The 24,711-nt window shown below is 56.0% G+C and overlaps 1 protein-coding gene and 1 long non-coding RNA gene across 4 annotated transcripts; both read left to right on the top strand.

Moving 5' to 3' along the window:
- Positions 1-3,079: 3,079 nt before the first annotated feature.
- Positions 3,080-3,945, top strand: LOC123639284. Its single transcript, XR_006735678.1, has 3 exons — positions 3,080-3,263; positions 3,364-3,529; positions 3,837-3,945. It is a non-coding gene; the product is annotated as an uncharacterized LOC123639284 (long non-coding RNA).
- A 554-nt stretch (positions 3,946-4,499) lies between these two features.
- Positions 4,500-24,711, top strand: GGA1 (golgi associated, gamma adaptin ear containing, ARF binding protein 1). Of its 3 annotated transcripts, none has more exons than XM_045552922.1 (17): positions 4,500-4,947; positions 8,522-8,606; positions 9,923-9,998; positions 11,029-11,127; positions 12,416-12,539; positions 12,958-13,058; positions 13,668-13,748; positions 15,841-15,981; positions 16,056-16,137; positions 17,223-17,330; positions 17,989-18,141; positions 20,902-20,966; positions 21,447-21,616; positions 22,115-22,308; positions 23,145-23,314; positions 23,559-23,669; positions 23,757-24,711. In XM_045552922.1, the coding sequence occupies exons 1-17, from the start codon at positions 4,905-4,907 to the stop codon at positions 23,865-23,867; spliced, it is 1,914 nt and encodes a 637-aa protein (XP_045408878.1). In that variant the 5' UTR covers positions 4,500-4,904; the 3' UTR covers positions 23,868-24,711. The 3 variants fall into 3 exon arrangements, with proteins under 3 accessions (XP_045408878.1, XP_045408881.1, XP_045408879.1); XM_045552923.1 differs by lacking the exon at positions 4,500-4,947 and adding an exon at positions 8,813-9,052 and having other exon boundaries at positions 8,562-8,606; XM_045552925.1 differs by lacking the exons at positions 4,500-4,947; positions 9,923-9,998 and having other exon boundaries at positions 8,530-8,606.

Here is a 24,711-nt window from a genome sequence, read left to right as displayed (position 1 = left end):
ACACCCCCAAGAGTCTTTTGAGAGGTTTTTTTTGGTTTTTGGTTTTTTGAGACAGAGTCTTGCTCAGTTGCCCAGGCTAGAGTGCAGTGGTGGCATTATAGCTCACTGCAACCTCCAACTCCTGGCCTCAAGCAATCCTCCTGCCTCAGCCTCCCAGAGTGGTAGAATTACATACAGGTCGTGAGCCACCACTGAGCCTACATTCTTAACTAGCTCCCCAGGGGATTCTGACACAGTTGGTCACCTCAAGGAAAACAGCAGGGTAGACCCAGTAGCATCTTGGAAATCAAGCAGAACTTGGTCCCAGCTCCCCACATGTGGCCTCAGGCAAGGTTTTCTGTAACCTGTGGCCTTCAATTTCCTCCTCTATAACATGAGGAGACATACCTACCTCAGAGGACTGGTGTGATATATATAAGAAAGTCATGGCTCATAGCAGAGAAGTCAATAAATGGCAGCAAATGATCTCTGTTATGAAATCAGAGCAAAGGCAGTGAAATGAACTGTCACAGGGAGATTCTCACCTACCCCCCCCCCAGCTCCCCAGGACATGGAAAAAGCCAATGAACAAGGCTATTATTTCTCTAGTGGCCAACCCACCCACCCAAGAAATGGCCCAGTTTCCTTTGGAGAAAATCTTATTTTTGCTGTCCCATTATCTCAGGCAATTCAGATTTTCTGGGAAAGGTATAATTGCAAACAACCAATTATATCATTTTCTGTAACACAGGCATTTATATTTGCACTGAATTTATATTTCCTTCCATCTAAAGTCATTCTTTTCCATAAAGATAATTTATTACATGTACAAGGAAACAGAGTTGAATTTTAATATTTTGTGAGCCTTTTATTGTGTAAATTTATAAACCATGGCAATGATCTTGCTTACATCATGTGGCCTAATTCTGATTCAGAAAATATGAGCCCCCTTCCTGTCCCCTGCACACCTACATAAGGACTTGAAGGCATATAATTCATGGGCTCTCCCATCTTTCTGCCGTCTGCTCTCTCCTCAGTTAGCAGCGGCACCTGGACCTGGTTCCTGGGTCAAGCGTGGACTTTGTATACAGAGACTCAAGCTTGAGTTCGGATTCTGCTTCTGGTCTTCGTAGCTGTGTGATCTCAGGACCTTTGCACTCTCTACCTGGACACCCTTCTGGTTTCTTTTTAGCCTAAATGTCAACTCCGCAAAAAGGCCTGCATAGGCCACTTTCCAAACGTCGTCCACTCTCATATTAGCCCATTTGGGTTCCTTGGTATTAATAATGATCTCAATGTGTTTTGTTTGCTTTTGTGTTTTCCATCCTTTGAAAGCAGGGACTTATGAGAGCTCTTGTGATGGAGGCTTGTGGGGACCCTGGCCAACCCCATCCTCACTCAGGACCTCAGATTTCTCATCTGTAAAACAGGAAGAATAATACTCAACTCTGAGGTCTGTGTGAAGATTAAAGGGGACAATGACAACGATGGTCCTCTGTGCCCCCACCCTCAGAGATCTGTCTGGAAGGGACATGTGAGTCAGGATCTGGCTGGGCTCACAGGGCTGGAGTTGGAGCCACACCTCAGCTTGTTCCCTGAACCTTCTACAATTCCTCCCAAGAAAGGGCTGCATGCCCTTTCCATCTCTCTCCTCCAAGTTTTGAGGGAGCCCATCTCCCCGGTTCCTCTTTCCTTGTCACCATCCCATCCTCACCAGCATTTCCAATGTTGGTGGGGTTTTCCCGGGGAGGGGCTCACTTGGTAAACCCTTGGAGGTCAGCATGAGTTGATTATAGCTGCTTCAAGCTTTACTTGTCCCTCCCAGGGGCTCCCAAAGTCTCTAGAGCAACACATTTGCAAATGGTGGGGAATGAGTGGGAACAGCTGCCAGAGGCCAAATTCCTGCATTTCCAACTTCCAGAGTTGGGCCTCCTTCCTTTCACCCTCCTCCCCTTCTTCACTACCTTCAGATGCCTCCTACAACACCGCCTACCGTGACCCCCCAGTTTGGGACAGGCATTACCCACATAGTCACAGCTCCTGACTCTCCCTCACCAAGCCTTGCTCCCCAGAACTCAATGGGGGGACAGCCTAGAGCCTTTGTTACTATCATAGCCTGGCTCACCCCTCCCCAAGCCCAACTTCGGGTACATTGTTGGGCACATTCATTAATTTATTCAATGCTTATTTATTTAGCCTGGGCCAGAGTGCAGTGGCATCATTGTAGCTCACTGCAACCTCAAACTCCTGGGGTCAAGTGATCCTCCTGCCTCAACCTCCCAAGTAGCTGGGACTACAGGTGCATGCCACAGCACCTACCTAATTTTTCTATTTTTTGGAGAGCTGAGGTCTCACTGTGTCGCTCACGCTTCGATGCATATTTATTGAAGGACCCTTATGTGCCAGTTACTGTTTTAAGGGCTTGGGGATATATAAGTGATCTAAATAAATAAGATTCCTTGCCCTCATGGAGCTCACATTCTGATGGGAGAGAGACAAAAAATGCTATGAAGAAAGGAAATATATAGAGGAGATAAGCGCTAAGGAGAAAAGTTCAGCAGAGAAGGTGGGTAGGGAGTTTGTGTCAGGGAATTCACTTTGCAGACATACTTTCACTGAATCCTCACAATCATGTTTCTTGTTTCAGATGAGAAGCCTGAGATCTAGAGAGGCTAAGTAACTTGCCCAAGATCATACAGTTTAGAAAGCTGTGTTTAGAAAGTCAGAATTTGCACCCAAGTCAAATTTATACTGTCTTAAAAAGTGACTCCTGACATAATGGATACGCTCCTAAATCAATACAGTAAACGCGGTGTGCATTTTATTTCAGCAATAATTCATTTCAGTAATACAAGAAACAAACAAAAAAACCTATAAGTACATATTATGTTTTTTATCGTGGAATTGCAATAAACACACATATCATTTTCCTGTATCATCTTAACGGCCTGCTGGAGAGAATTTAGAAAAGCGTCCAGGTCTGTTGAACAGTTGAGTTCACGGGGAAAACTGACCCAGCACAACCACTCCCTAATCTCCCGATGAGGTCACCGCGGTACTCCAAGGTGAAAGGCAGTCACTAGCCAAGGCGACAGCTGAGCAGAACCGGATTCGCCAGATTTCCTGGTCTCAGACGCGCTTTAACCCTCTCAGACCCGGGGCTGCAGGAGAGGGCGCCACGGGCCGCTTCCCCCGCGCGCCGCCAGGGGACGACGGAGTGCAATGGACCCAGCGCAGCCTGGAACCGGGGCTCCACCTGAGCACGACGTCATCAGGCGGTCAGGGTGGGAAAGGCAGGTGCGGGAGGTCTTTGATGGAGGGAAAAGCCGCGGAGAAAAGGCGCCGAACTTAGGAATTCTGTTTATTCTGTCCTTCCGATTTCAGTCTGGCCCCCACCACTATCTTCTTCCCACTCTTGTCGCCTGGACTTCCCTAAAACAAAAGCCAGTCCGTCGCGACACTGCCAACATTGCGCACAGAAAAGCAGCTAAACACGGGACCTGCGTGATCCTGCCCAGCCCAATTCCAGGCCATCTTCCGCGAACACCCGGTGGGAGCCCTACTGAAATACTTTCAATTCCCCGAACTCATCTTACTCTTTCTCTCTGAATGTCTTTTCGCATCAGCTCTACATGGAGACATCCGACTGTCTTCCTGCCAGATCCAGTGTCACTTTCCCTGTGAAACCTCCCCTGAAAAGACCACCCCCGCACCCTTCCCAGTGTGCGGTGTGGTCACGGTGTTGCCACTACCCCGTGGGCTTCCCGTCACGTGTAATAAATGTCTAGCCGTGTCCTTCTCCTCCAGCGCCCATCACAGAACAAAACAAATGAGAAAAGTTCATTACATGTTTGTAGGGTGAAGGCAGGAGACAGCGCAGAATTCAGGCTCCGCCCTCGTGCGGCCTCACCACCTGGCTCACGCATCTGTTGTAAGGAGTAAATGGATTAATGCATAAAGAGTGCTTAGAACAATGGTAAGCACTCAACAAATTTTTTGTTCCTTTGGGGTTTTTTTGTTTGTTTGTGTTTGTCTTTTGTTTTTTCAGAGAGTCTCACTCTGTTGCCTGGGCTAGAGTGAGTGCCGTGGCGTCAGCCTAGCTCACAGCAACCTCAAACTCCTGGACTCAGGTGATCCTTCTGCCTCAGCCTCCCGAGTAGCTGGGACTACAGGCATGCGCCACCATGCCCGGCTAATTTTTTCTATATATGTTTTTAGCTGTCCATATAATTTCTTTCTATTTTTAATAGAGACGGGGTCTCGCTCTTGCTCAGGCTGGTCTCGAACTCCTGAGCTCAAACAATCCGCCCGCCTCGGCCTCCCAGAGTGCTAGGATTACAGGCGTGAGCCACCGCGCCCGGCCTGTTCCTTTGTTTTTTAACATGCTTCACAGAAAGGTACACTCGACAAACTTTGACTTAATCTTCGTCGTCATTTTCGTAGCGGCCAAAGGACGTCATTGCCCTTTTAAGGGACCCTCCCGCGTTTGTCTGAGCGGAAGTAACCACTCAGGGCTCCGGAAGTGACCTCAGAGCCCCTCAGAAACATGGCCGCCAAGTGTTTTTCCGGAAGCGGTCACAGGCATCTCCGTGACGCAGAGCGAGTTAGAGCGTCCCGTGGGGTTTCCATGGTGTTGCTCTCAGCCCCCAGTCTCCCCGCTTCCTCTCCCGTCTGAGCACCGGGAACGGGAAGGTGGGCGGCGGGTCCTATCAGCGACATAGACGCCGCTTGGGGGAGGGGTTAGCCGAGTAGGTGACGCTCTAGGCGAGCTCGTTTGCGTCTCTATGGTGCCGAGCGCTCCCGTGCCCCGCTCCCGCGCGTCGGGGCGGGCGTTGCCCCTTTAATCGGCGGAGGGCGGTACCGAGGAGGTCCCGCGAGAGCTGCAGGGGGCGGGGGGCGGTGCCGAGGCTGGGGGTCCAAGGCGGATGGAGCCCGCGATGGAGCCGGAGACTCTGGAGGCGCGAATCAGTGAGTGTCCGGGAGGGGCGCGGGCCGGACCGGAACCGGAACCGGGGGCACGAGGCGGGCCCCTTCGCGACGAGGGCGGGGTACCAGGCGCCCCCTCCTCACGCCCCGCCCCCAGCTCGGCAGGGGCGGTGTCCGGAATCTGCCCCTCCGACCCTGGGGTGAAGGAAGACTACCGGCTGCGCAGCCCCGCAGAGGGATTGGGCGCCGCCCACCGATCCGATCTCTGGGCCGCGACCCCCGGGGGCAGTGAGCTGCGCCCAGAACCCCCATAACGAAGAGAGCAGCCTCCAATCCCCTGAGGCCCAGACTGCTCCACCGAGGAGCCCCCCAACTCATTCCCTTGGTCCCAGAGAAGGAGCAAACAAGCAGCCCCCTAATCCTGCACTCTCTGGCCCTGCATGGTTTCCTTGAGCCTGCAACAACTCTTAGATTTGCTCATTCCCCTGTCCAGGAAGGAGGACCCACTGGCCCATTTGATTCCTTCCGCCGCCCCTAATCTCTGGCCACACAGTGAGAAACCCCCAAATCTTACAAGCTTAGTAGGGTCCAGTCTCAGACTCCAAGCTCCCTGTCGCTATCTTCAGCCCAGCCCTTCAGACCCCCACCTCCATCAAGGCTCCTTTCCCAGCTCTTGCTGAGCTTCCTCTAGAGACCTCTGCACCCCTTTTTCCTGTCTCTCCTCAGACACAGCTTCCTACAGCTCGGGCTTCCCAGCCTCCAAATCCTCCACCTGAGTTCCCTATCCCGCGGTGCTGATGATCGGCAGCTCTCATAACCTCACTCCAGGACTAGGCCCCTGAAAGCCTTGGCTGGCTTCTCCCTGGTCTAGTGACAGCTCTTTCCCAAGGCCTTAACTCCTGTTGGTGTCCTGTCTGTGCCAGGGCCTCCCGAGCAAGCTTTTGAGTCTCAGCCCTTTGAACCTGGGCGCAACAGGCAGCGAGCTGTGCAGGGTGGTTTGAGGTCATAGTCAGCCCCTTTAAAGCCAGTCTTGAGCAGAGTTGGCCCCAGAACCACACTACTTCCATGGATGTTTCAGAGTTAGTCTGGCCAGCGGAGGCGGAGGGGTGGAAAGGAGGCAATCAGCAGCTATTGACTGTTCTTGACTGCCACAAGTGTCCAGGTCTCAGCAGCACCTTGAGGGGATGGGCAGGACCCTTGCTGAGTGATCTCAGACTGGCTGCAGGACTTAAGCTCTGGGTCGTACAAAACAATCTCAGGTTTAGCAACAATGTGGATTTTCTGAGAGTCCAGAGACTCCACAAATAGGCAGAAGTCTGGAACACCTGGGTTTGGCTGGACCCGGAAACATTGGAGCTGAGACTGGCTTCTCTCTTTCTTCTTCTTTGTATCTTAGCAAAATTGTAAGATCTTCCCTTGTAGAGGTTAGAGATAAAGAATAGCTTCTGGTAAGGTAAATTATAATATTGTCACCCCTGTGGAGTGACAGGGTGGAGTGACACCCTGTCATGAAACACCTCCCTCTGTCCCTGGGTGTTCTCCCCTGCTGCCTGCCAGGGAAAGTACTGCCCCCAGGCCTGGGGGTCAGGGGCCAGGGAGGTCAGTCAGATCTTGGACCCAGAGGCCCTGCTTTAAGTCAGATGCAAGAGAGAATGCTGATGTCGCATGACACCAGTGCTTCCTCCTTGCTGGCTTCTGACTCGAGCAGTCTCTGGAATCAGTGTCTCTGCCCTCAGTCCAACTCATGTGTCTTTGACACTGTAAGGGACTTCCTGTTTTAGGGTCCCCGAGCCGGGTGTCATTGAGTGGGCATTGATAGTCTCTTTCTACCTCCAGACTGGTGTTCCCTAGCCTTTGGCCATGTTGGAGGACTGGGAGACAGTGCAAACAGTTATCCTTACTCCTAGAGTGTATGCGTGTGTGGGGGGCATATTCCCGGTATCCCCAGGTGGTCAACAGGGACTACATTTCTCTAAGGGACTAGAGAGTCCTTGGGGCTCCTGGAACAGAGATTTGTACCCAGAGAGAAAATGCTTGATTCAGATCTCTGCTCAGCCATATCTCCTCGGGAAGTCCTCCCAGAGAGCAACCCCCTGCCTAACGCTTTCCCCCTGCACTGCTTTCCTTTATGGCATTTCACATCAGCGCGCAATGTTCTGTGTGTGTTAATCTGAGTATTCACCTTTTCTAACTTGTTGAGCCGTGAGCTTCAACAGGGCAGGGATTTTATCTTGTTCACTGCTGGAGCCCCAGCACCCAGAATATTTATTGAATAAATATGAATTGAATGAATGGCTGCCAGGCACTGTGATCCCAGGGCTTCAGGGTCCTGCCACAGCATCGGGCCCCAACTGGGCAGACACCACATGCTGGGTTCTCAGCCTCCTGTCCACAGATCCTTCTGTCTTCCACGCCTTGACTGGGAAAGGAGGAAGTTTAGTGACAGGCTGTGGAGTGAAAACACAGTTCTGGCTACCCCTGTGGCCTCACCATGCATAATGTATTTTGTTGTCAAAAATCAGTCCATGTTTCACTCCACCTTTACAAGTAGGGAAATGGAGGTTCAGGTAAGGATGTGATCTACTTGACTGTTGTTTAACCAACATTGGGGATCACGGAGCCTCGTTTACCATCCTTCCCCTGTAGACTGTCTGCCCTTTCCTGGCCACTGCCCATTCTAGATTCAGACTTCCCCAGAACCTCACCCTGCCTGCCCACAGTTGACCCCTCTTTCATTCATTCATTTGCCAAGGGGAGATGGGCATGGACATGAGTGCCTGGGATAGCAGGCTTGGGGACACAGAAGAGAGAACTGACTCAGCACTGCCACCTGGGGCAGGAGTGGAGAGTTAGAGAAGACTGCCTGGAGGAGGTGATACGTGAGCTATTCCTAAGGAGAGAAGGGCTTTCAGAACCCAGCATGATCCACACTCCCTACCTAGGCCCTTCATGCCCTGCCTGTGCTGTTATCCACGTCTCTTCTCCTCATACAGCCCTTGAGCTGCTCAGAGGCGAGCCCTCCCTGGCCTGGTTACCTCTTACCAGTCCCTGCTTGAGTGTTGACTCTTCTAGGAGCCTTGGCCCCAGGCTGAACTGAGTCTCCTCCTCTGGGTTCCTGTGGCTCCTTTGCCTCCCTCTGTCACACTTTATTGAGAACCTAGCTTCCCTTGGTCTGCTTCCCAGCTGCACAGTCCTTGAGGGTGGGACCATGGCATTTTTTCCCTTACCTCTGGATCTTCTCTGAGCATAAATCCTGTGAGAATTGTGGGGACGCTGTTCTCAGGAGCAGAATCGGAAGACACGCAGGACAGGGGTACAGCTGCAGGGGTGGGGGGATGGGGAGGAGCGGAAGGACCCCTGAGCACAGTGTCTCAAAGTGAGGCCCCTCGGTGGGAAGCTGTGTGGGGAACCAGTGGACTCGTGCTCATCTGTCTATGTACGCGATTGGAGCGTCAGCACTCAGGCCTTGAGGCTGTCTGGGCGGGAGGTCGTGGCGAGGTGGTTTCCACATGCTCAGTCACACACCTTTCCCCCACTGACCAAACCACTGCCAAGGTGGGGAGTGGGAGAGCAGGGATCCCTCTGCCAGGCCACGCTGACCCATCTCCTCCTACAGACAGGGCCACGAACCCCCTGAACAAGGAGCTGAACTGGGCCAGCATCAACGGCTTCTGTGAGCAGCTCAACGAGGACTTTGAGGGGTAGGTGACCACCTCGTCTTGCTCACATACTCAACAGGACCCTCTATGCACCCATCACGCACACTCCAGACCCTGGCCTTGGGCAGATTGAGACCCAGTTTTCATTCTTAATGCATTCACAAATTAATGATGATAGTGGGCACTTGGTACCCAGTGCCACTTTTGTGTTACCGTCTGAGGTGGCTCTTGCCAGATCCATTTTACAGGTGAATAAATCAAGGCTTCAGGGGACTGAGCAGTTTGCCCCAGGATCTCAGAGAGAAAATGACAGTCCTGAGCTAATCACACCCTGGCCTGCCTGACCCACAGCCAGTGCGTTGTCTGGAAGGGCCTCCCGGAGGGAGAACTGCATGTTCCCAGCAGGGAGGAGGCCAGCAGGCCCTGTCCTCAAAGAAGAGCCAGAACTACCTGCTTTAGAATCAGATCACCTGGAGTGCTTGTCAAAGGTGCACATTCTTGAGTTATGTCCAAAAATGCAGACTTGACTCTCAGGCGGGGAGTGGACATTCTTAGCAGGCTCCCCAGCTGATGCCGAAGTTTGGTGACCACAGCTCTGTGTACTCTGTCCCCACGCCACCGCTGTTAGTGCAGGCGCTCCGCTCCAGAGGCCGTGCGGGATGTGTGTACTCTGAAGTCAGGTTGCTTAGGCATGACTCCCATCCCCTCTTTAGCTGAGTGACCTGGGGCGAGTGATCCATTGCCTCTGAGCCTCAGTTTCTTCAGCTGTGGGGTGGGATCAGTGGTGCTGCTCACCTCAGAGGTCAGGAGGGTTTCCTTGTCTACTTCACGAAGGTTAGGCAGGAAAATGCATGTGTGGCACCTCGCACATCGTCAGCATTCGGTACCTATTAAGTGTTACTGTCACTAGTGACAGGTCTTTTATAATCTGGTAGATGATGTCACCAACTCCACCATGAAGCTGCTCTGACTTTCCCCAGCAGAACGTCCTTTGCCACCTTGAGTTCCCAGGGAACTGTCTGCCCATCTCTGTGCCACATCATCATGTTCTGCTCCCAGGCTGGCTCCTTCAAGGTTGTGGTCATCTCTCCATCCTTGTCCCAATGGCAAGCTGAGGACATGGCACGTCATAGTTCTTAGTAAAGCCAGCCGAGGGGCTGAGCTCATGCCTTTTGAAGGTCTCTGCCCTGCCACAATCCCAGGCCCATCCAATCCAGAGAGGGAGCTGGGCCTTTGTATATGCTCTGTGCCCTGCAAAAGCCTTAGAGGGCTGAAGTCCCAGTGGGCTAGTATAGTGACCCACCCTAAAGTGACTGAGGCTCCGTGGCAATTCTGGCTCTGTTGTTCCTCCCACTTAGGCCTCCACTTGCCACCCGGCTGCTGGCCCACAAGATCCAGTCCCCACAGGAGTGGGAGGCGATCCAGGCCCTGACGGTGAGGAGAAGGGGAGAGAGGGTGCCATCTGTCCCTGATCACATGATTGGCACCAGGGGAGGCCAAGAATGAAGTTCTTGGGGTTCCATAAGGCTCTTCTTTAGAGCCCAAGGGAGTTGTGCCATGGTGGTCCAGGATGGAGGTCTGGGCCAGCCCCTGACGGTCGCACAGCAGCCAGTGGGCTGGCCTCCCGCCCCAGCCTCTGTACACTTAGGGCTCTTGCTGTGGGGTAGCCCCCTATGGTCATCTGGTCCAGGGGTTCCCCGCTCCAGCCACACATCAGATGCCTGTCTAGGGGGCATGTTTAACATACTGAATCAGGGTACCACCCAGACCTGCTAAATCCAAACTCCTGAAGAATCTGCGTCTGGGAATCTGCATGTTTGTGAACTCCCTGAGTGTACTGCAGGAGCCAGCCCTGCGCTCCATGGTCTCGGGACACAGGACAGCACAATCCTTCCCATGAGAGTGTGTGAGGGGTGACTCCTGGGCTCAGGCCTGAGGTTTTGCATCTGTGTTGGAAGAAGAGGAGGGGTTCACTGCCTGCAGTCACTATTTTCTAAAAATAGAAAAAATTAGCCAGGTGTGGTGGTATGCACCTGTAGTCCCAGCTACTTGGAAGGCTGAGACAGGAAGATTGCTTGAGCCCAGGAGTTTGAGGTTGCTGTGAGCTACAGTGATGTCACTGCACTCTAGCCAGGGCAACAGGGTGAGACTCTGTCTCCAAAAAAAATGAAAGTAAGAAAATAATGTACAAGTGGTACTCTGTGGCCCAGGCCATGGAGGGGCTCCAGCATTGCCACAGCTTGGGCATGGCTGGGCACTGTAAGTTGTCCGAGTCTGCCCTGAGGGCTGATGGCCAGTTTCAGAGGCCTCTGTGAACCTCAGAATCTTCTGTCCTCACGGGTCATTCCCTCCCTTCAAAACGCCCACCCTTGAGCTTCTGGGCTCTGGCCAAGGTGTGGGAGGGAGGCCGGTGCCTCTGATCCTCCCTAGGAGTTCCCCTCACAGTCTCACCTCCCTGCTCCAGGTGCTGGAAACATGCATGAAGAGCTGTGGCAAGAGGTTCCACGATGAAGTGGGCAAGTTCCGCTTTCTCAATGAGCTCATCAAGGTCGTGTCTCCCAAGGTGGGTGCCCCTAGCCCAAGCTCACACCTGCTCTTTTGGACATGGGTCGAGGAAAGAGGACCCTCAGATGGTGGAGTGACTCACTGCCCTTTTCCCTGGGGCCTCCTACTGGGGTGCCACCTCAGCCCCCCATTAGAACTCAGACCCAGTACAAACACAGGTCTCTGCTCACAGTCCCCTTCAGAGCTGATTCCAGGAAGCAAGTACTTCCCTGGGGTTTCGGGGAAGAGCGCGTCCAGGCTGACCAGTACTGGGGCAGCCATGGAACTGCTCGGTACGGAGGGAGAAATGGTTTCGGGGATGCATACAGCTGGTCAGCTGCTTTCCTAGCATAAGCTGCTCTGGCCCTGAGGTCACTCCTGTGGACTTGGCTGCAGTGTCCCACCTGGTCTCTGGCAGAAGGTCTCCTTGTCCCTACCACACAAGAGTGGCCTCCTTAGGTCTTACATCCAAAGCTGCAGACCTGAGTGATGGAGCCTGCCAACTCCAGATGGGCCACGCCCCTGGCCTCTGGCCCGTGGCCTGAGGAATCCTACCACAGGCCATGAACAGTTCTTTTTTGAGACGGGGTCTTGCTATGTTGCCCAGGCTGGAGCGCAGTGGCTGTTCACAGGTGTGATCATAGTGCACTTCAGCCTTGACTTCTTGGGCTCACGTGATCCTCCCACTTCAGCCTCCCAAGTAGCTGGGACTGCAGGCACGCACCCCCACACCCAGCACTAGTTTTTGGTGTTTCTTGGGTGAGAGCCTATCCCCTTGGCCCTTCCTTGCTCAGACTCATCCTCTGAGCAGAGCTGCTGAAGGACCCATCTGGCCCCCCATCCTCCCAGGAGTGGACTCTGGTGTGAGAACCTCTCCCCCAGCCCAGTTAGCTGCTGGGAGATTATGCATGGGGGCCAGAGCCTCAGTTCCATGCTTGCCCCTTTCCTGGTCAGCCTGGGAGCCTCTGGCTCCTTCTTCCTGAGCTCTCAAGGTTAAGTCTTCCGTGAGCTGGCCACGAGCAGGTGCTGTGCTCTGGGCCTCTCCTGTGTCAGTTCTGTGTCCTCACACGGTGCCACTTAACAGGTGGGGAAACTGAGATGCAAAGAGCTGACATAGCTAGTGAGTAGCAAAGCTAGCAGGTGAACTCAGTCTACACCAGGCTGGTTGGGTGGGGACATGAGGACCCTGTAGGCCAGAGGGCTTCGCAGGGAGTCCTGGGGAGGCAGCCAGGGTTGGGCTGGGCTTGGGGCTGGAGTGGCTGGGGCCAGGCAACGTCAAAGGCCTCCCCTTCACTGCATCCCTGAAGTACCTGGGCTCGCGGACATCGGAGAAGGTAAAGAACAAAATCCTGGAGCTGCTCTACAGCTGGACGGTTGGCCTGCCTGAGGAGGTGAAGATCGGGGAGGCCTACCAGATGCTGAAGAAACAAGGTGAGGCGCCCAGAGCGCGGGTGTGACCGGGCTCTCCCTCCTCTCTCCCTGAGCTGGGCTCAACAGCTTCAGGGGCTTCTGGGCTAGCAAGGTCATGAGTCTGTCCTTTAACCTCTTGTGACCATATGGCCAGTGGGGCCTTTTCGTGGCTCCGCCTGAGGCTAGCTTGGGTAAAAAGAAGATGGGTTTGGTCAAGCTTCCTCACAGAGAATAGCCTCAAATATGGGTGCCCATACCCCTCCCCCATACAATCTGGCGTGGTAGGTCAGGAGCAGGCCTGGCCCGCCGGAGTCCAGAGCCAGCATGCTGGAGAAAGACTGGCCTCCCTCCTACCCTTGCCTGCGCCCTGTCCCTGTCTCATCCCCTGCCCCTGGACCTGGAACCTGTTGACAGCCTTCCTGATACTCATCTACCTCAGGAATTGTGAAGTCTGACCCCAAGCTTCCAGATGACGCCACCTTTCCCCTTCCTCCTCCACGGCCCAAGAATGTGATCTTTGAAGATGAGGAGAAATCCAAGGTGAGACTCCAAGGAGACACAGATGGGGACTCCAGGGCCCACCTAGGGATCAGTGGATTCTGGCCCCTGGCTGCCCTGTCCTCAGCCTTTGGAGCAGAGGCTCAAGCTAAGCATAGCCTCTGTTCATTGAGCAGTTACTACATGCTCAGTATGTCCCATACAGCGTTGCTGCATTTAATTAACACTGGAGTGGTGTGAGTGTGTCTGGGGTCCCTAGGGTTGGTTTCAGCGCATTTCATAGGTTGACCAAGAGTTTATATATCTTTACGTCTTTGATCTGTTCGATAATGTATTAGTTTTTTTGAAGCATGTGCTCATGGGTAAGAAATTAAACAGCACAGGAGGAGGTAAGATTAAAATAAGGATTAGAACAAGGAGGTAAAAGTGAAAGCTCCTCTTCCCAGTTTCAGCCCCAGAGGGTAGCCACTGCTAAGAATCTCAGCTTGTCCTGTGGCCACCTTATCAGGTGGCAGTAAGTTCTCACCATTTCACAGAGAGCTTAAGTAACTCAGGTCCCACAGCTAGGAAATGGGGAGCCAGAGTGTGACCCCAGGCTTCTGCCCCTGGTCCAGGTGCTGTCCTCACAGCCACACCCCTCTGTCTCCGCAGATGCTGGCCCGCCTGCTCAAGAGCTCCCACCCTGAGGACCTCCGCGCGGCCAATAAGCTCATCAAAGAGATGGTGCAGGAGGTAAGAGCCGAGCTGGGAGCCCAGGGAGCAGCAATATGGGGATACTGAGCAGGGCCACCAAGGGGAGCTGTGTGTGTCTGCGAATGCAAGGAGCCCTGCAGTGACACAGCTGAAGGGCTGTCACAGCAGGGAGAGCTGACTGATGCTGGGGGACCAATGTGCGGAGAGAGGAATTTCCCAGCAGCCCTGGATGGGCTTCTGTGAGGTCGGCTGCCTCTTCCACAAAAATAACAAGTGAATTAGGCCTTGATATGTGTTTTTAAAATATACTTGTAAGTATGCATGCATATACGTAAAGAGAGGGAGTAGAGGTTTAATGTGTAAGTAAACACGTGTTGTGGGTGCCTGTTAAATTTATCAATAAAGGTAAGTCATTAGAAAAGGTTGTAGGTCAGTAGTGAATAGCACAGATAAGGCGCTATAAAACATTCCGGCTTGACGCTCCCAGACTTGGGGTTAACAACAGGAGAATAAACTCAGATGGCAGCTGCCACCAGGGCAAGGGCTGCCAAGCAGATACCCTGGGGCAGGAGGCAGCCCCCGGCTCATGTGTCTCAGATACCCCCCCCAGCCACAGCCCAGTGTAGCTTGATTGTCAGATATTTTTTTCTTTGAAGATGATCCAGAAATCTGGATTTTTGCATGAAATCTCCCAATTCATTAATGACAGCAGCCACTTGAAACTTTTTAAAAATGCTTCAGTGGGGCTGGGTGCGGTGGCTCACACCTATCATCCTAGCACTCAGGGAGGCCAGGGCAGCAGGATCACTTGAAGTCAGCAGTTCAAGACCAACCTGAGCAAGAGTGAGACCCTGTCTCTACTAAAAATAGAAACAATTAGCCAGGCATGGTGGCACTTGCGTGTAGTCCCAGCTACTTGGGAGGCTGAGGCAGAAGGATTGCTTGAGCCCAGGAGTTTGAGGTTATAGTAAGCTATCATGACGCCACTACACTTCAGCCTGGGTGACAGAGCGAGACTCTGTCTCAAAAAAAAAAAGTGTGAGTGGGCCCAGTAGAACCTGCCTGCTCATTCAGGCTAGGAGATGAGTCTGGTTGGTGGGCAGGTTGGCACAGGGATAAGCTTGGGTCCCACACTGACTGTGCCAAGTGCTCCTCGGTCTCCTGCAGCAGGCTCTGCAGAGGGCATGCCCAACGCACACATGAAGGTGGTGTTTCTGCCAGAGGGTCGGGGGCAGAAGTTCAGGGTTGTCTTGAAGGGCCAAGCTGCACGCTCCTGACAGCTGAGGGGAGGAAGGCATAGCCCCTTTCAAGGAGGGTGACTCTGTCAGGTGGCATAGCACGTGCCCACCTTTCACTCTGCAAGGGAGGGGCATGCACAGTGAGAAGAGGGAGCAAGGGGTGGTGGGGTCACTTCTTACAGCAGCCTTTAAAGGCATGGGCTCCCTCTGTCTCCCAGGCACTGACAGACACTGTGAGGGTCACTGCACTCATTTCTAGGTTGTACTTGGTGACCATGAAGGTCCCCTTTCACTGTAAAGTACAGGAACCTCCTTTTAAGAGACAAATGCAAGGGGTTGGGCATGGTGGCTCATGCCTGTAGTCCCAGCACTTTGGAAGGCTGAGGAGGGAGGACTGCTTGAGGCCAGGAGTTTTGAGGTTACAGTGAGCTATGATCAGGCCACTGCACTCCAGCCTGGGTGTGACAGAGGGAGACCCTGTCTCTTTAAAGAAAAAAATGGACAAACACAGGGAGGGCAAGAGTCACGTACAACCACAGGTGTAGGTCTAGGGCCCTTGTCTGTCAGAAGCACCTGGTTAGAGTGTTGGAAACCCTGATTCCCAGGCCATCCCTGGAGACTCTGATGGGCTTGTGCAGAGGCTTGGGTCCAGAGGGCCCTGGCAGGAGGAAGCGGAAGTGACCACAGGGTTGGCAGAGGGCTTCTTGGACCAGAGTGCCCTTTCCTGAGCATGGGGGCCTCTAAGCAGGACATGAAGAGCCGCACCCCAGAGTCTAATCTCACAGCCAGCCAGCCCTCTCCCGGACCCCCAGCGTACACTCCCCAGAGTGGTAGGACAGTGCCTGGCTCCAGCCCGATGCAGGTTCTCGGGCCATTGGCCAACATGTCCCCAGGACCAGAAGCGGATGGAGAAGATCTCAAAGCGGGTGAATGCCATCGAGGAGGTGAACAACAATGTGAAACTGCTGACGGAGATGGTGATGGGCCACAGCCAGGGCGGTGCAGCTTCGAGCAGCAGCGAGGACCTCATGAAGGTGCGCCTGCCTCTTCCCCACTCCTTGCCCACTGCAGAGCCCCCAACCCTGACCTGCCACCCTGCTGCCCCCAGGAACTGTACCAGCGCTGTGAGCGGATGCGGCCCACACTCTTCCGACTGGCCAGCGACACAGAGGACAATGACGAGGCCTTAGGTGAGCCCAGGGCAGACTCCAGCTCAGGTCCAGCCCTATCACCCCACCTCCCCCATTTCCCCCTCAGTAACTGCAGTTGGAAGCAGCCACCACCAGGGGGCCCCCCTTCTCCAGCACTGACCTTGGGTTTCTCCATGTTGAGGGTGCAGAGATCAGGGGTGACTGCGCCCTCCAGAGACGCCGTGGGCCAAGCCCCTTCACAGGCATCTCATTTACTGCCCACAAGCTGCACAGGAGGGAGGATCATCCCCATTTCTCATCTGGGGCTCAGGGAGGGAAGTGACTTGCCCAGATCCCAGAGCAGATCAGCGGCAGAGCCAGGGTAGACGGCGGGTCCTCCGCCTCCAGACACCCCCCCTGGTAAAGGTGAGCAGTTCCAGAGCTGCGCCTGATGGCTTCTGCCGGGGCCACGTACCAAGTTCTTTTCCTTGCTCTCCGCCTGGGCAGCAGCTGGGGACCATCTGCTCCCCTTGTTCAGCAGGAGCTCCCCGTACACCCCCCACATGCCAGGTACCCAGGCGCTGCCCAGGAGGCTCTGCCCAGATTACCCTGAGCCCTGGCACCCAAGGAGGCAAGGCTGGTGAGGGCCCAGTTGGTGCCAGGCACTGTTCTAGGCTCTCGGGGATGTGGGAGTGATCAAAGTTGATAGAAACCTCCTCGTGGAGCTTGTAACTTTGTCAGAGGGTGGGTAGTGGCATAGCGGAAAACAAGCAGGGCGGGGATGAGGTGGCACAGGGGTGGGGTTAGGGAAGGCGACTGAGGTGACTCGGCTGACGACCTGAGTCTGAAGGTGGTAAGGGATGAAGCCAAGCGGAGATCCAGGGGCAGCCAGACAGCAGAGCTGGCGCAGAGCCCTGGAGGCGGAGTGAGCCCTGTGTGTTCTGGGACAGCCTAGGCGGTGTGGCAGAGAGTGCACGAGGGGCGGGTGAGAGGTAGCAGAGGGCTAGAGTCTGAGTAGCCAAGATGGGGTGCTCCCCTGCCCCTCCCCTTACACACAGGCTGGGATGGATGTGGGGTGCTCATCTCCCCGATGCCCAGAGGCTCCCCATTCCTCAGCCTGGCTTCTCCCCTCCTGCCTGTTCCAGCGGAGATTCTGCAGGCCAATGACAACCTCACCCAGGTGATCAACCTGTACAAGCAGCTGGTGCGGGGCGAGGAGGTCAACGGTGATGCCGCAGCCGGCTCCATCCCTGGTGAGGGTGGCAGGAGAGTGCGGGCAGAGTGCCCCCAGGGCTGGTGGGTGACTGCAGGGTGACCCTGGCCCCTTAAGATGGGGATGGGCCCAGGGAGGGAGCTGGGGGTGAAGTCTGTGCCAGGCCTGCAGCTGTAGGGGAGGAAGTCTGCATGTGGGATGGAGGGGAGGGCGCCAGGGATTTGGCAGGGCCTGCAGAAGAAGGAAGGCTTTTCTTTCATTTGACAAATCTGGCACCTGTTGTATGGGGCTAGATGACACCCCCCAGGCGGATTTAATTATGGGAAAGACTTGGCTTTAATAAGGGTAAATGACAGCCTTGGGGGATCACAGAAGAGGTTAGAACTGGCTCTGTTAGGGAGAAGGGGGGGTGGCGCTACACAGAAGCAGCAGAGTGTAAGCAGGGCCTTAAAGGGTAGGTAGCCGTTTGCCATGGAGAGATAAGAAGGAAATACACTCTGGACAGAAATGCCACCCTGTACCAAAGAAAGGGCCTCGTGAGCGGATCCCAGGCAAGGACTGGTGTGGCCGGGAAAGGGGCACAGGAGAGGCCAGATGTGAAGGGGAGGGGATAGATGTTGCTGCCGCGCAACCTCTGTGGACTCCAGGAGCCAGTGTCCTCTGCTTGGGACTGGCCAGACGCTTCTTTCCCACCCCAGGGAGCACCTCGCCCCTGCTGGACCTCTCAGGCCTGGACCTCCCTCCTGCGGGCACCACCTACCCAGCCATGCCCACCCGCCCTGGCGAGCACGCGAGCCCTGAGCAGCCCAGCGCCTCAGTTTCCCTGCTAGACGATGAGCTCATGTCTCTGGGTGAGAAAGGGGCCAGGCCCAGAGGAGGGTGGACTCAGTGGCAGGTGGGGTGCGATGCCCACAGCATACCTTGCAGCTTCCACAGCACCAGTGTCACGTACTCCAACGGGGGAAGCCGAGACTCAGAGGAGTCAAGGAGCTTGTTTGAGGTCACACAGTTGAAGGGCGAGGCTGGCCAGCCTCTAAACCAGCCTCTGGCAAGCCAGCCACACTCAGGCTCCGGCAGCCCAAGGGCAAATCAGGGCATTTCCCTGTGACAGGTTAGAGCCTAGCATTGGGAACTGTCTGGGCAAAAGTCCAGCAATTTCTTCCCCCACTGAGAGGAAACGAGGGAGAGCTCTGGGCTCCGCAGCACCCAGAAGCCCCGGAGAAGCCGAGGCCAGAGCACAGGCCCGTGTGAGCCCCGCTGGTCCGCGGCCAGGCCTGCTGTTACTCCCGGGCAGTCTCGGGGCTCTGCAGCCCAGCAGGGGACCAAGCTCACCCCTGGGAAGAAGCAAAGCAGTCCCAGCTGGCCAAAGTGCTTTCAGGTTTCCAGCTTCTCCCGGATGCAATGGCCCCATCTGACGCTTAGGTGCAGAATAGGGTAATAACAGCCTCCTCACAATGGCCGCTGAAGGTAGGAAAAAACGGGTGTTGGGGCCCTGTCGCAGGAATCTCGAAGCATATATGGGGGAACTGTAACTTGGAAGCCAAGAGTCAGACCATGGTCTCCTGAGCCAGTCTGAAGTAAAAACCAAACATGAAGGCCTTGAAGAAGCACTGGGGATCCTTGGGGTCCTGGGCAGGGTCTGCCCAGCATTCAAGGAGGGCGCTGCTTCTCGTAGCAGACCTCGCAACCACCACGGAGGCAGGTGCTGTGAATAGCCCCACTTTACAGATGCGGAAATTAAGGCTTAGAAAGGCTGAGGGACTTGCATGGAAAGGGCTCCAGGGTCTTTACTAAGCACTCTGATTCTGCAGCCACACTCTGAGCCCCTCTACTGCTCTATCCCATTGGCCATAAGCAAGAGAAGGAAAACAAGGACTTGGCGGGAGGAGGGAGAGGTGAAGGGGGAAGGTAGGCCAGGTTGTGAGCTGCCTTTGTGGACCCGAGAGCCAGCGCCCTACCGAAGAGGCTGGCTTATGAGCCCCACTCAGCTGTCCCCTCTTCATTCAAAGCCCAGGGGTAACTAGGAAGAGGGGATCCTTACCCCATTCTACAGAGGGGTAAATGTTGGTCTGGTGACAAGAAAGCTCACACAAGGCTCACCTTCCCCCGCAGAGCCAGCCCTGGACAGCAGCTGCCAGTTGGTGGGTGGGGAGATAATGGCAGGACCACTGGCTCCAGCACGTGGCTGTAGCAGAGCTGCCTCCACATGACAAGTGAGGTGTGCTTTGCACTTCCTGTCCCCGAGTTGCTTCAGCAGAGCCCTGAGCCTCCAGCTTCCTTCTGGTTTGATCTCGAAGGCAGAGTGTGGGCATCAGAGCAGAGGTGCTGGGGCATCATGCAGCCTGGCCCTGGCAGTGAGGAAGCCTGGGGCCACAGAGGGGCCTTGTCCTAACTGGTCTCCATGGCAGGAAGGGTAAGGGGTGTGGACAGGGATCCTGTCAAAGAGGGTGTTCCCGACACTGTTCAGGCACTTCGGATGTATCTGATTTAGTACAGCCATCCTCTAACAAAGATGCTGCTGTTGTCTCCATTCTACAGATGAGGCTGAGTCACCAGCCCAAGGTCGCACAGCTGTGGCAGAGCTGTATTCAAACTCTGGCAATCAGGCCATGCTCTGCCCAAGTCTGGGCTCTGCCACTTTCCAGCTGTGTGACCTTGGGCAGGTTACTTAACCCCTCTGAGCATCCATTTCCTTGTCCCTAAAAGAGGGCTGAGAACCCCACTGCTGTCTTTTAAGGTTGTTTGAGGATTAAGCAAGACCAGCATCTGAAGGGTCTTACACATCAGGTGCATAATAAATGTTAGCAGTTGCAGCTTTGTTATCTTGTCTCAAAGAGATGCTTCTAGAAGAAGAGAGCTACCTGTCACAGCTTCCTGGCACCCTTGCCTTTGCCTGTCAGCACTTCAATTTGGATCTCGCTTATTCAGGATTTGCTAGAAACAGGATCACTTGTCTCTCTAGGTCAAATCTGGAGTGAACTTGGCTGGGGCATTCCAGGGCCGGCAGAGGTCAGGCTGGCTGGTGACCTGCTGCCTCCCGATCTGCAGGCCAGTTTGCAGGCCATTCCGAGGGTACCCCAACCCTCTTTGCCACCAGTCAGCCTAGTTGACCCTTGCAGGGCTAATAAGGCCTCCAGAGTCTGCCCCAGGCCAATGTGTCATACACGTGGGGACACGGCGGCTCAGCCAGCACAGTGCCTCGGCCAGGCTTGCTCAGAGTTGGTCATCAGGCAGGCACAGTGCTTCTCCCTGCCCGCCTGGGTCGATGAGGACAAGCTCTTCCTCTCCCCAGCATCCCAGCCCCAGCTGTCAGCTGCAGCTCATGAGCGAAGACTGAAGTCCTGATGTCAGTGGTTGTGTTGGCTTTTGAGTGGCCTTGCCAGGAAGGGGGAAGCGTGTGCAGGGCTGGCAGAATGGGCTGGCAGAATCCTTGGTTTCTAGTTCTGCTCTGCTGCTGGTTCCCTCTGAAAGTGTGGGTTTCTTCCCTCTGAGCTGAGCCTTCCAGAAAGGGTGAAGGCAGCCAGGGAGCCCCAAGCCAGCACCCACTGCCCCTTGGCTCTCTGGCAGTGGGTCAGTCCTGCTATTTCACCTCTGTCCTGCTTTCCCCCCAGGCCTCAGCGAACCCACACCCCCTTCAGGCCCGAGCTTGGATGGTACAGGATGGAACAGCTTCCAGGTAGGAGGGGACCAGAAACTAGCCTGGCCTGTCCCAGTCCCAGGGCAGGGCAGGTGGAACAAGCAGCCTGAGGGGAACAGTGAAGGGACAGCTGGGCTCTGTGCTGGAGGGCCCTGGGCAGGGGAGGGCCCGGGGGATGGAGGCACCCACCCAGGGTAGGGGAAAGCAGGCGGTCCTCTCCTCGCCTCCAGCTGCATCTCCCCCAAGTCTCAGCCTTGGGGCTGTGGCCCAACCTTTGGGGTTGAGATGGGCATTCGCTCCTCCTTTCCCTTCAGGGTGACTTTGAGGTCCCTGGAACGTAGAACCTCCAACTAGCGAGGCCCAACCACCCTGCATCACGGACAGGGATGGTCTGTGGTGCCCATCTCTGTGGCTGCTTTCCCGGACGTCACCTGCAGGGCAGGGAGGGGGCCTCAGGGCAGGGTCTGGTGACCCTGACACCTTCAGACAGCGCCACCCACCTGTATCCTTTGCCCACAGTCATCTGATGCTGCAGAGCCCCCAGCCCCCGCACCGGCCCAGGCCCCCATGGACAGCCGGTCCCCAGTGCAGATGTCCCTGCCGGCCAGCAGTGGTCTGGATGACCTGGACCTCTTGGGGAAGACTCTCCTGCAGCAGTCACTGCCCCCGGAGTCCCAGCAAGTGCGGTGGTGAGGGTGCCCCGGCTGGCACGGGGGGTTGGGGAGCACTCCCTGTTCCCACGAACCAGCAGCTTCTCCTGGGCATGGCCTGGCCCAGCCCCAGCAGGGAGAAGCTCATTGCTGGTTTGTTCCAGGAGCAGCAGGTGCTGAGCACTTGGCTCTGGGGACACAACGTGACCAAGGCAGGCTCAGTGCCCATCTCATAGAGCATGGGGTTTGAGAGAGAAAGGGGACCTGTGCCCACTCACATGGCCACCCCCAAGGCATTCCAGCCCCTAGAGAAAGGCCAGAGACCCAGAGGGCCAGCAACAAGGAGGACACGGCCAGAGGGGCAGGTGGGATAGGGGGTGAAGAGCGAGCAAGAGCTACCTGTCCTAAAGGTGAGGAGACCCCAGGCCACAGAGACAGCCATGTGTCAGGGACAGAGCCGAGAAGCCCAGCCTTTCCTATACCCCTGATCTCTTGGCCACCAAAGAATCACTTTTTAATGCACTGTCCCCCAATAAGGGAGAAGCAGCAGCCAGCCCCCCGGCTCACACTCCGGGACCTGCAGAATAAGAGCAGCAGCTGCAGCTCCCCCAGCTCCAGTGCCACCAACCACCACACCGTGTCCCCAGAGCCCCCTGGGCCTCTGCAGCAGGCCACGCCGACTGAGCTCTCACTGGCCAATATCACTGTGCCCCTGGAGTCCATCAAGCCCAGTGAGTAGGGCTGCGGGCGGGTACAGGAGCTCTGTCTGGGGGGCAGGGGGAAAGCAGCACTCTCCTGGCCCTGCCACTGGCCGGCTCAGTGGAGAACTCTGAGCAAGGCTCTCCCCTTCCAGGACTCAGTTTCCTCATCTATCCCAGAGTGATTGCAAGACTGTTTTATAAACTCAAGGGTTACATAGGCAAGAGGACTTCTTAGTCCTGGACCCACCCCCCTTCCCCAGGAAGGCAAGGGCCAGGACGCAGGTTCGGGTTCTCCCCGAGAATATAAAACTGAACCGTGATAAAGATCCAGGTCCCAGGCTGGGGCTGTTCCTGCCCAGGAGCAGTAAGGGACCACTGCCCAGCACCAGGCCCTGGACAGGTGAGGACTGCTGGCTTGTCCTTCTCTGTGAGCTCCCTGTGACCAGAGACATCACACCCTGTCTCTGGGAGGTAGAGGCGCCCTTCTCTGACCAGTAGTAGGACCCTGAGCTCAGAGAGGGGGAGTGACTGTAGCATGGTCACACAGCAAGAGCACGACCCTCACCCACAGTCCCACACTCTGGCACTCCAGGAAGTGGCCACACAGCACTAGGGGAGCCCAGGCTGTGACCTGGCTCCAGGGTGGGTGTGCTGCCTCCACCAACAGACTGGAGGTTCACCTGCCGCCTCTGGGTGCCAGTCTGTACCCCTGACTGCACTGGTGCCCAGAGTCAACGCGAGGCTTGAGTGAGGGCTTTGCTCAATCCCAGGGGAGCAGCCGGCCCCTGATGTGAGCCGGGGGTGGGGACTGGGCGGATGTGTGTGGGTGCAGCTGCCCCATCGCCCTCCCACCCTTCTCCCCACAGGCAGCATCTTGCCCGTGACCGTGTATGACCAGCATGGCTTCCGCATCCTCTTCCACTTTGCCCGTGACCCACTGCCTGGGCGCTCCGATGTGCTGGTGGTGGTGGTTTCCATGCTGAGCACTGCCCCCCAGCCCATCCGCAACATCGTTTTCCAGTCAGCTGTCCCCAAGGTGACATGGGCATCGCGAACAGGGCATGCCTCCGTCCTCTCAAGGCAGGGCGATTTGGGCTTGGTGGGGAGCTAGCTGGCAGGGCACAGGATCTCCCGTCCTTGCTGGGCGGTTGGGGTAGAAGGGACCCATGGGACAGAGCCCAGGACCCCTGGCAAGGAGCTGACGGACTGGGCCTGGTTGCTCAGGGAGTGGGGAGAGCAGCCAGGGCTAGCTGTACCCCTCCTGCTCCCGCCCCCCACAGGTCATGAAAGTGAAGCTACAGCCACCCTCAGGCACAGAGCTGCCGGCGTTTAACCCCATCGTCCACCCCTCAGCCATCACCCAGGTCCTGCTTCTTGCCAACCCCCAGAAGGTGAGGGGCCCAGCTGTGACGGGGCGGTGCTGGGGTGGGGCCTCCTCTCCTGCTCTGACCCCTGTGCCTTCGCCGTCTCTGCCCCAGGAGAAGGTTCGCCTCCGCTACAAGCTCACCTTCGCCATGGGCGACCAGACCTACAACGAGATGGGGGATGTGGACCAGTTCCCCCCACCCGAAACCTGGGGGAGCCTCTAGAACAGAGGGGCTGGGGAGAGGGAGGGCAGAGGGACTGGACACTGTCCAGCCTGGGCAGGAGGCTGTGGTGGCCAAGGACCCTTTGCTCCTTGTGGCCATTTACCCCAGGCCTGGTGCTTCTCCCCTCGCCCCTGTGGCCCTCCTGCCTTGCCTCCTCCCCTGCTGAGCCGAACCCAGCAGGAGGCTGGGCCTGGGCCTGCACTGCTGGGGGTCTCCATCAGCAGCTGGAGCCTGGAGCAGGGAGGGGTTGTGTGGCCCTGGAAGAACTTGGGGTCGTGGGAAAGAAGCATGGCTGTGGGGGAAGGGCCAGGACCTCAGGCGCAGCCCCAACCCCAACCTGGGCTGGGGTCTTCCCCGCCTGTCTCTTATGCCTTATGGGAAGGCCCAGCCATAACCTGGGGGCCGAGCTGGAGCTGGGGACCAGCTCGGGCCTCCTCCATAGGAACCCAGTGACTGGGGGGGTGACACCTGCACCCCTAACTGTTTGCACTCTCTGGTGTGTGGTTTGACTCTCTGCTTTTCTTCTGGAGCGGCCCTGTGGTCACAGTCTCAGGGGGCCAAGCCAGGGAAGCCCCACCGGGCCCCCACTCCTCCTGGGGGTCTCCTTTTGCCATCAGGCCCCGGAAGGGCTGTGGGGGCCCGAGGGTGATGCCAGAGGTGGGTGGCCCCAGCGGGAGGCTTCGGGGCGCCTGGAGTTCTCAGTGTGTCTCCATTCATTGGCCTCCACTGGGGCCTCCTGTGGGTGTCTCACGTCTGTCTATCCATCTGTCCATGGTCAGAAGTGGGGTCAGTGTGTGAGTGAGAGCAGGAGTATTTATGAAAATAAAACATCCTTTTTCCTGGA

The sequence above is a fragment of the Lemur catta genome, chromosome 6, assembly GCF_020740605.2.
Source record: "Lemur catta isolate mLemCat1 chromosome 6, mLemCat1.pri, whole genome shotgun sequence".
NCBI lineage: Eukaryota > Metazoa > Chordata > Mammalia > Primates > Lemuridae > Lemur > Lemur catta.
This window is presented reverse-complemented; position numbering and strand designations above follow the sequence as displayed.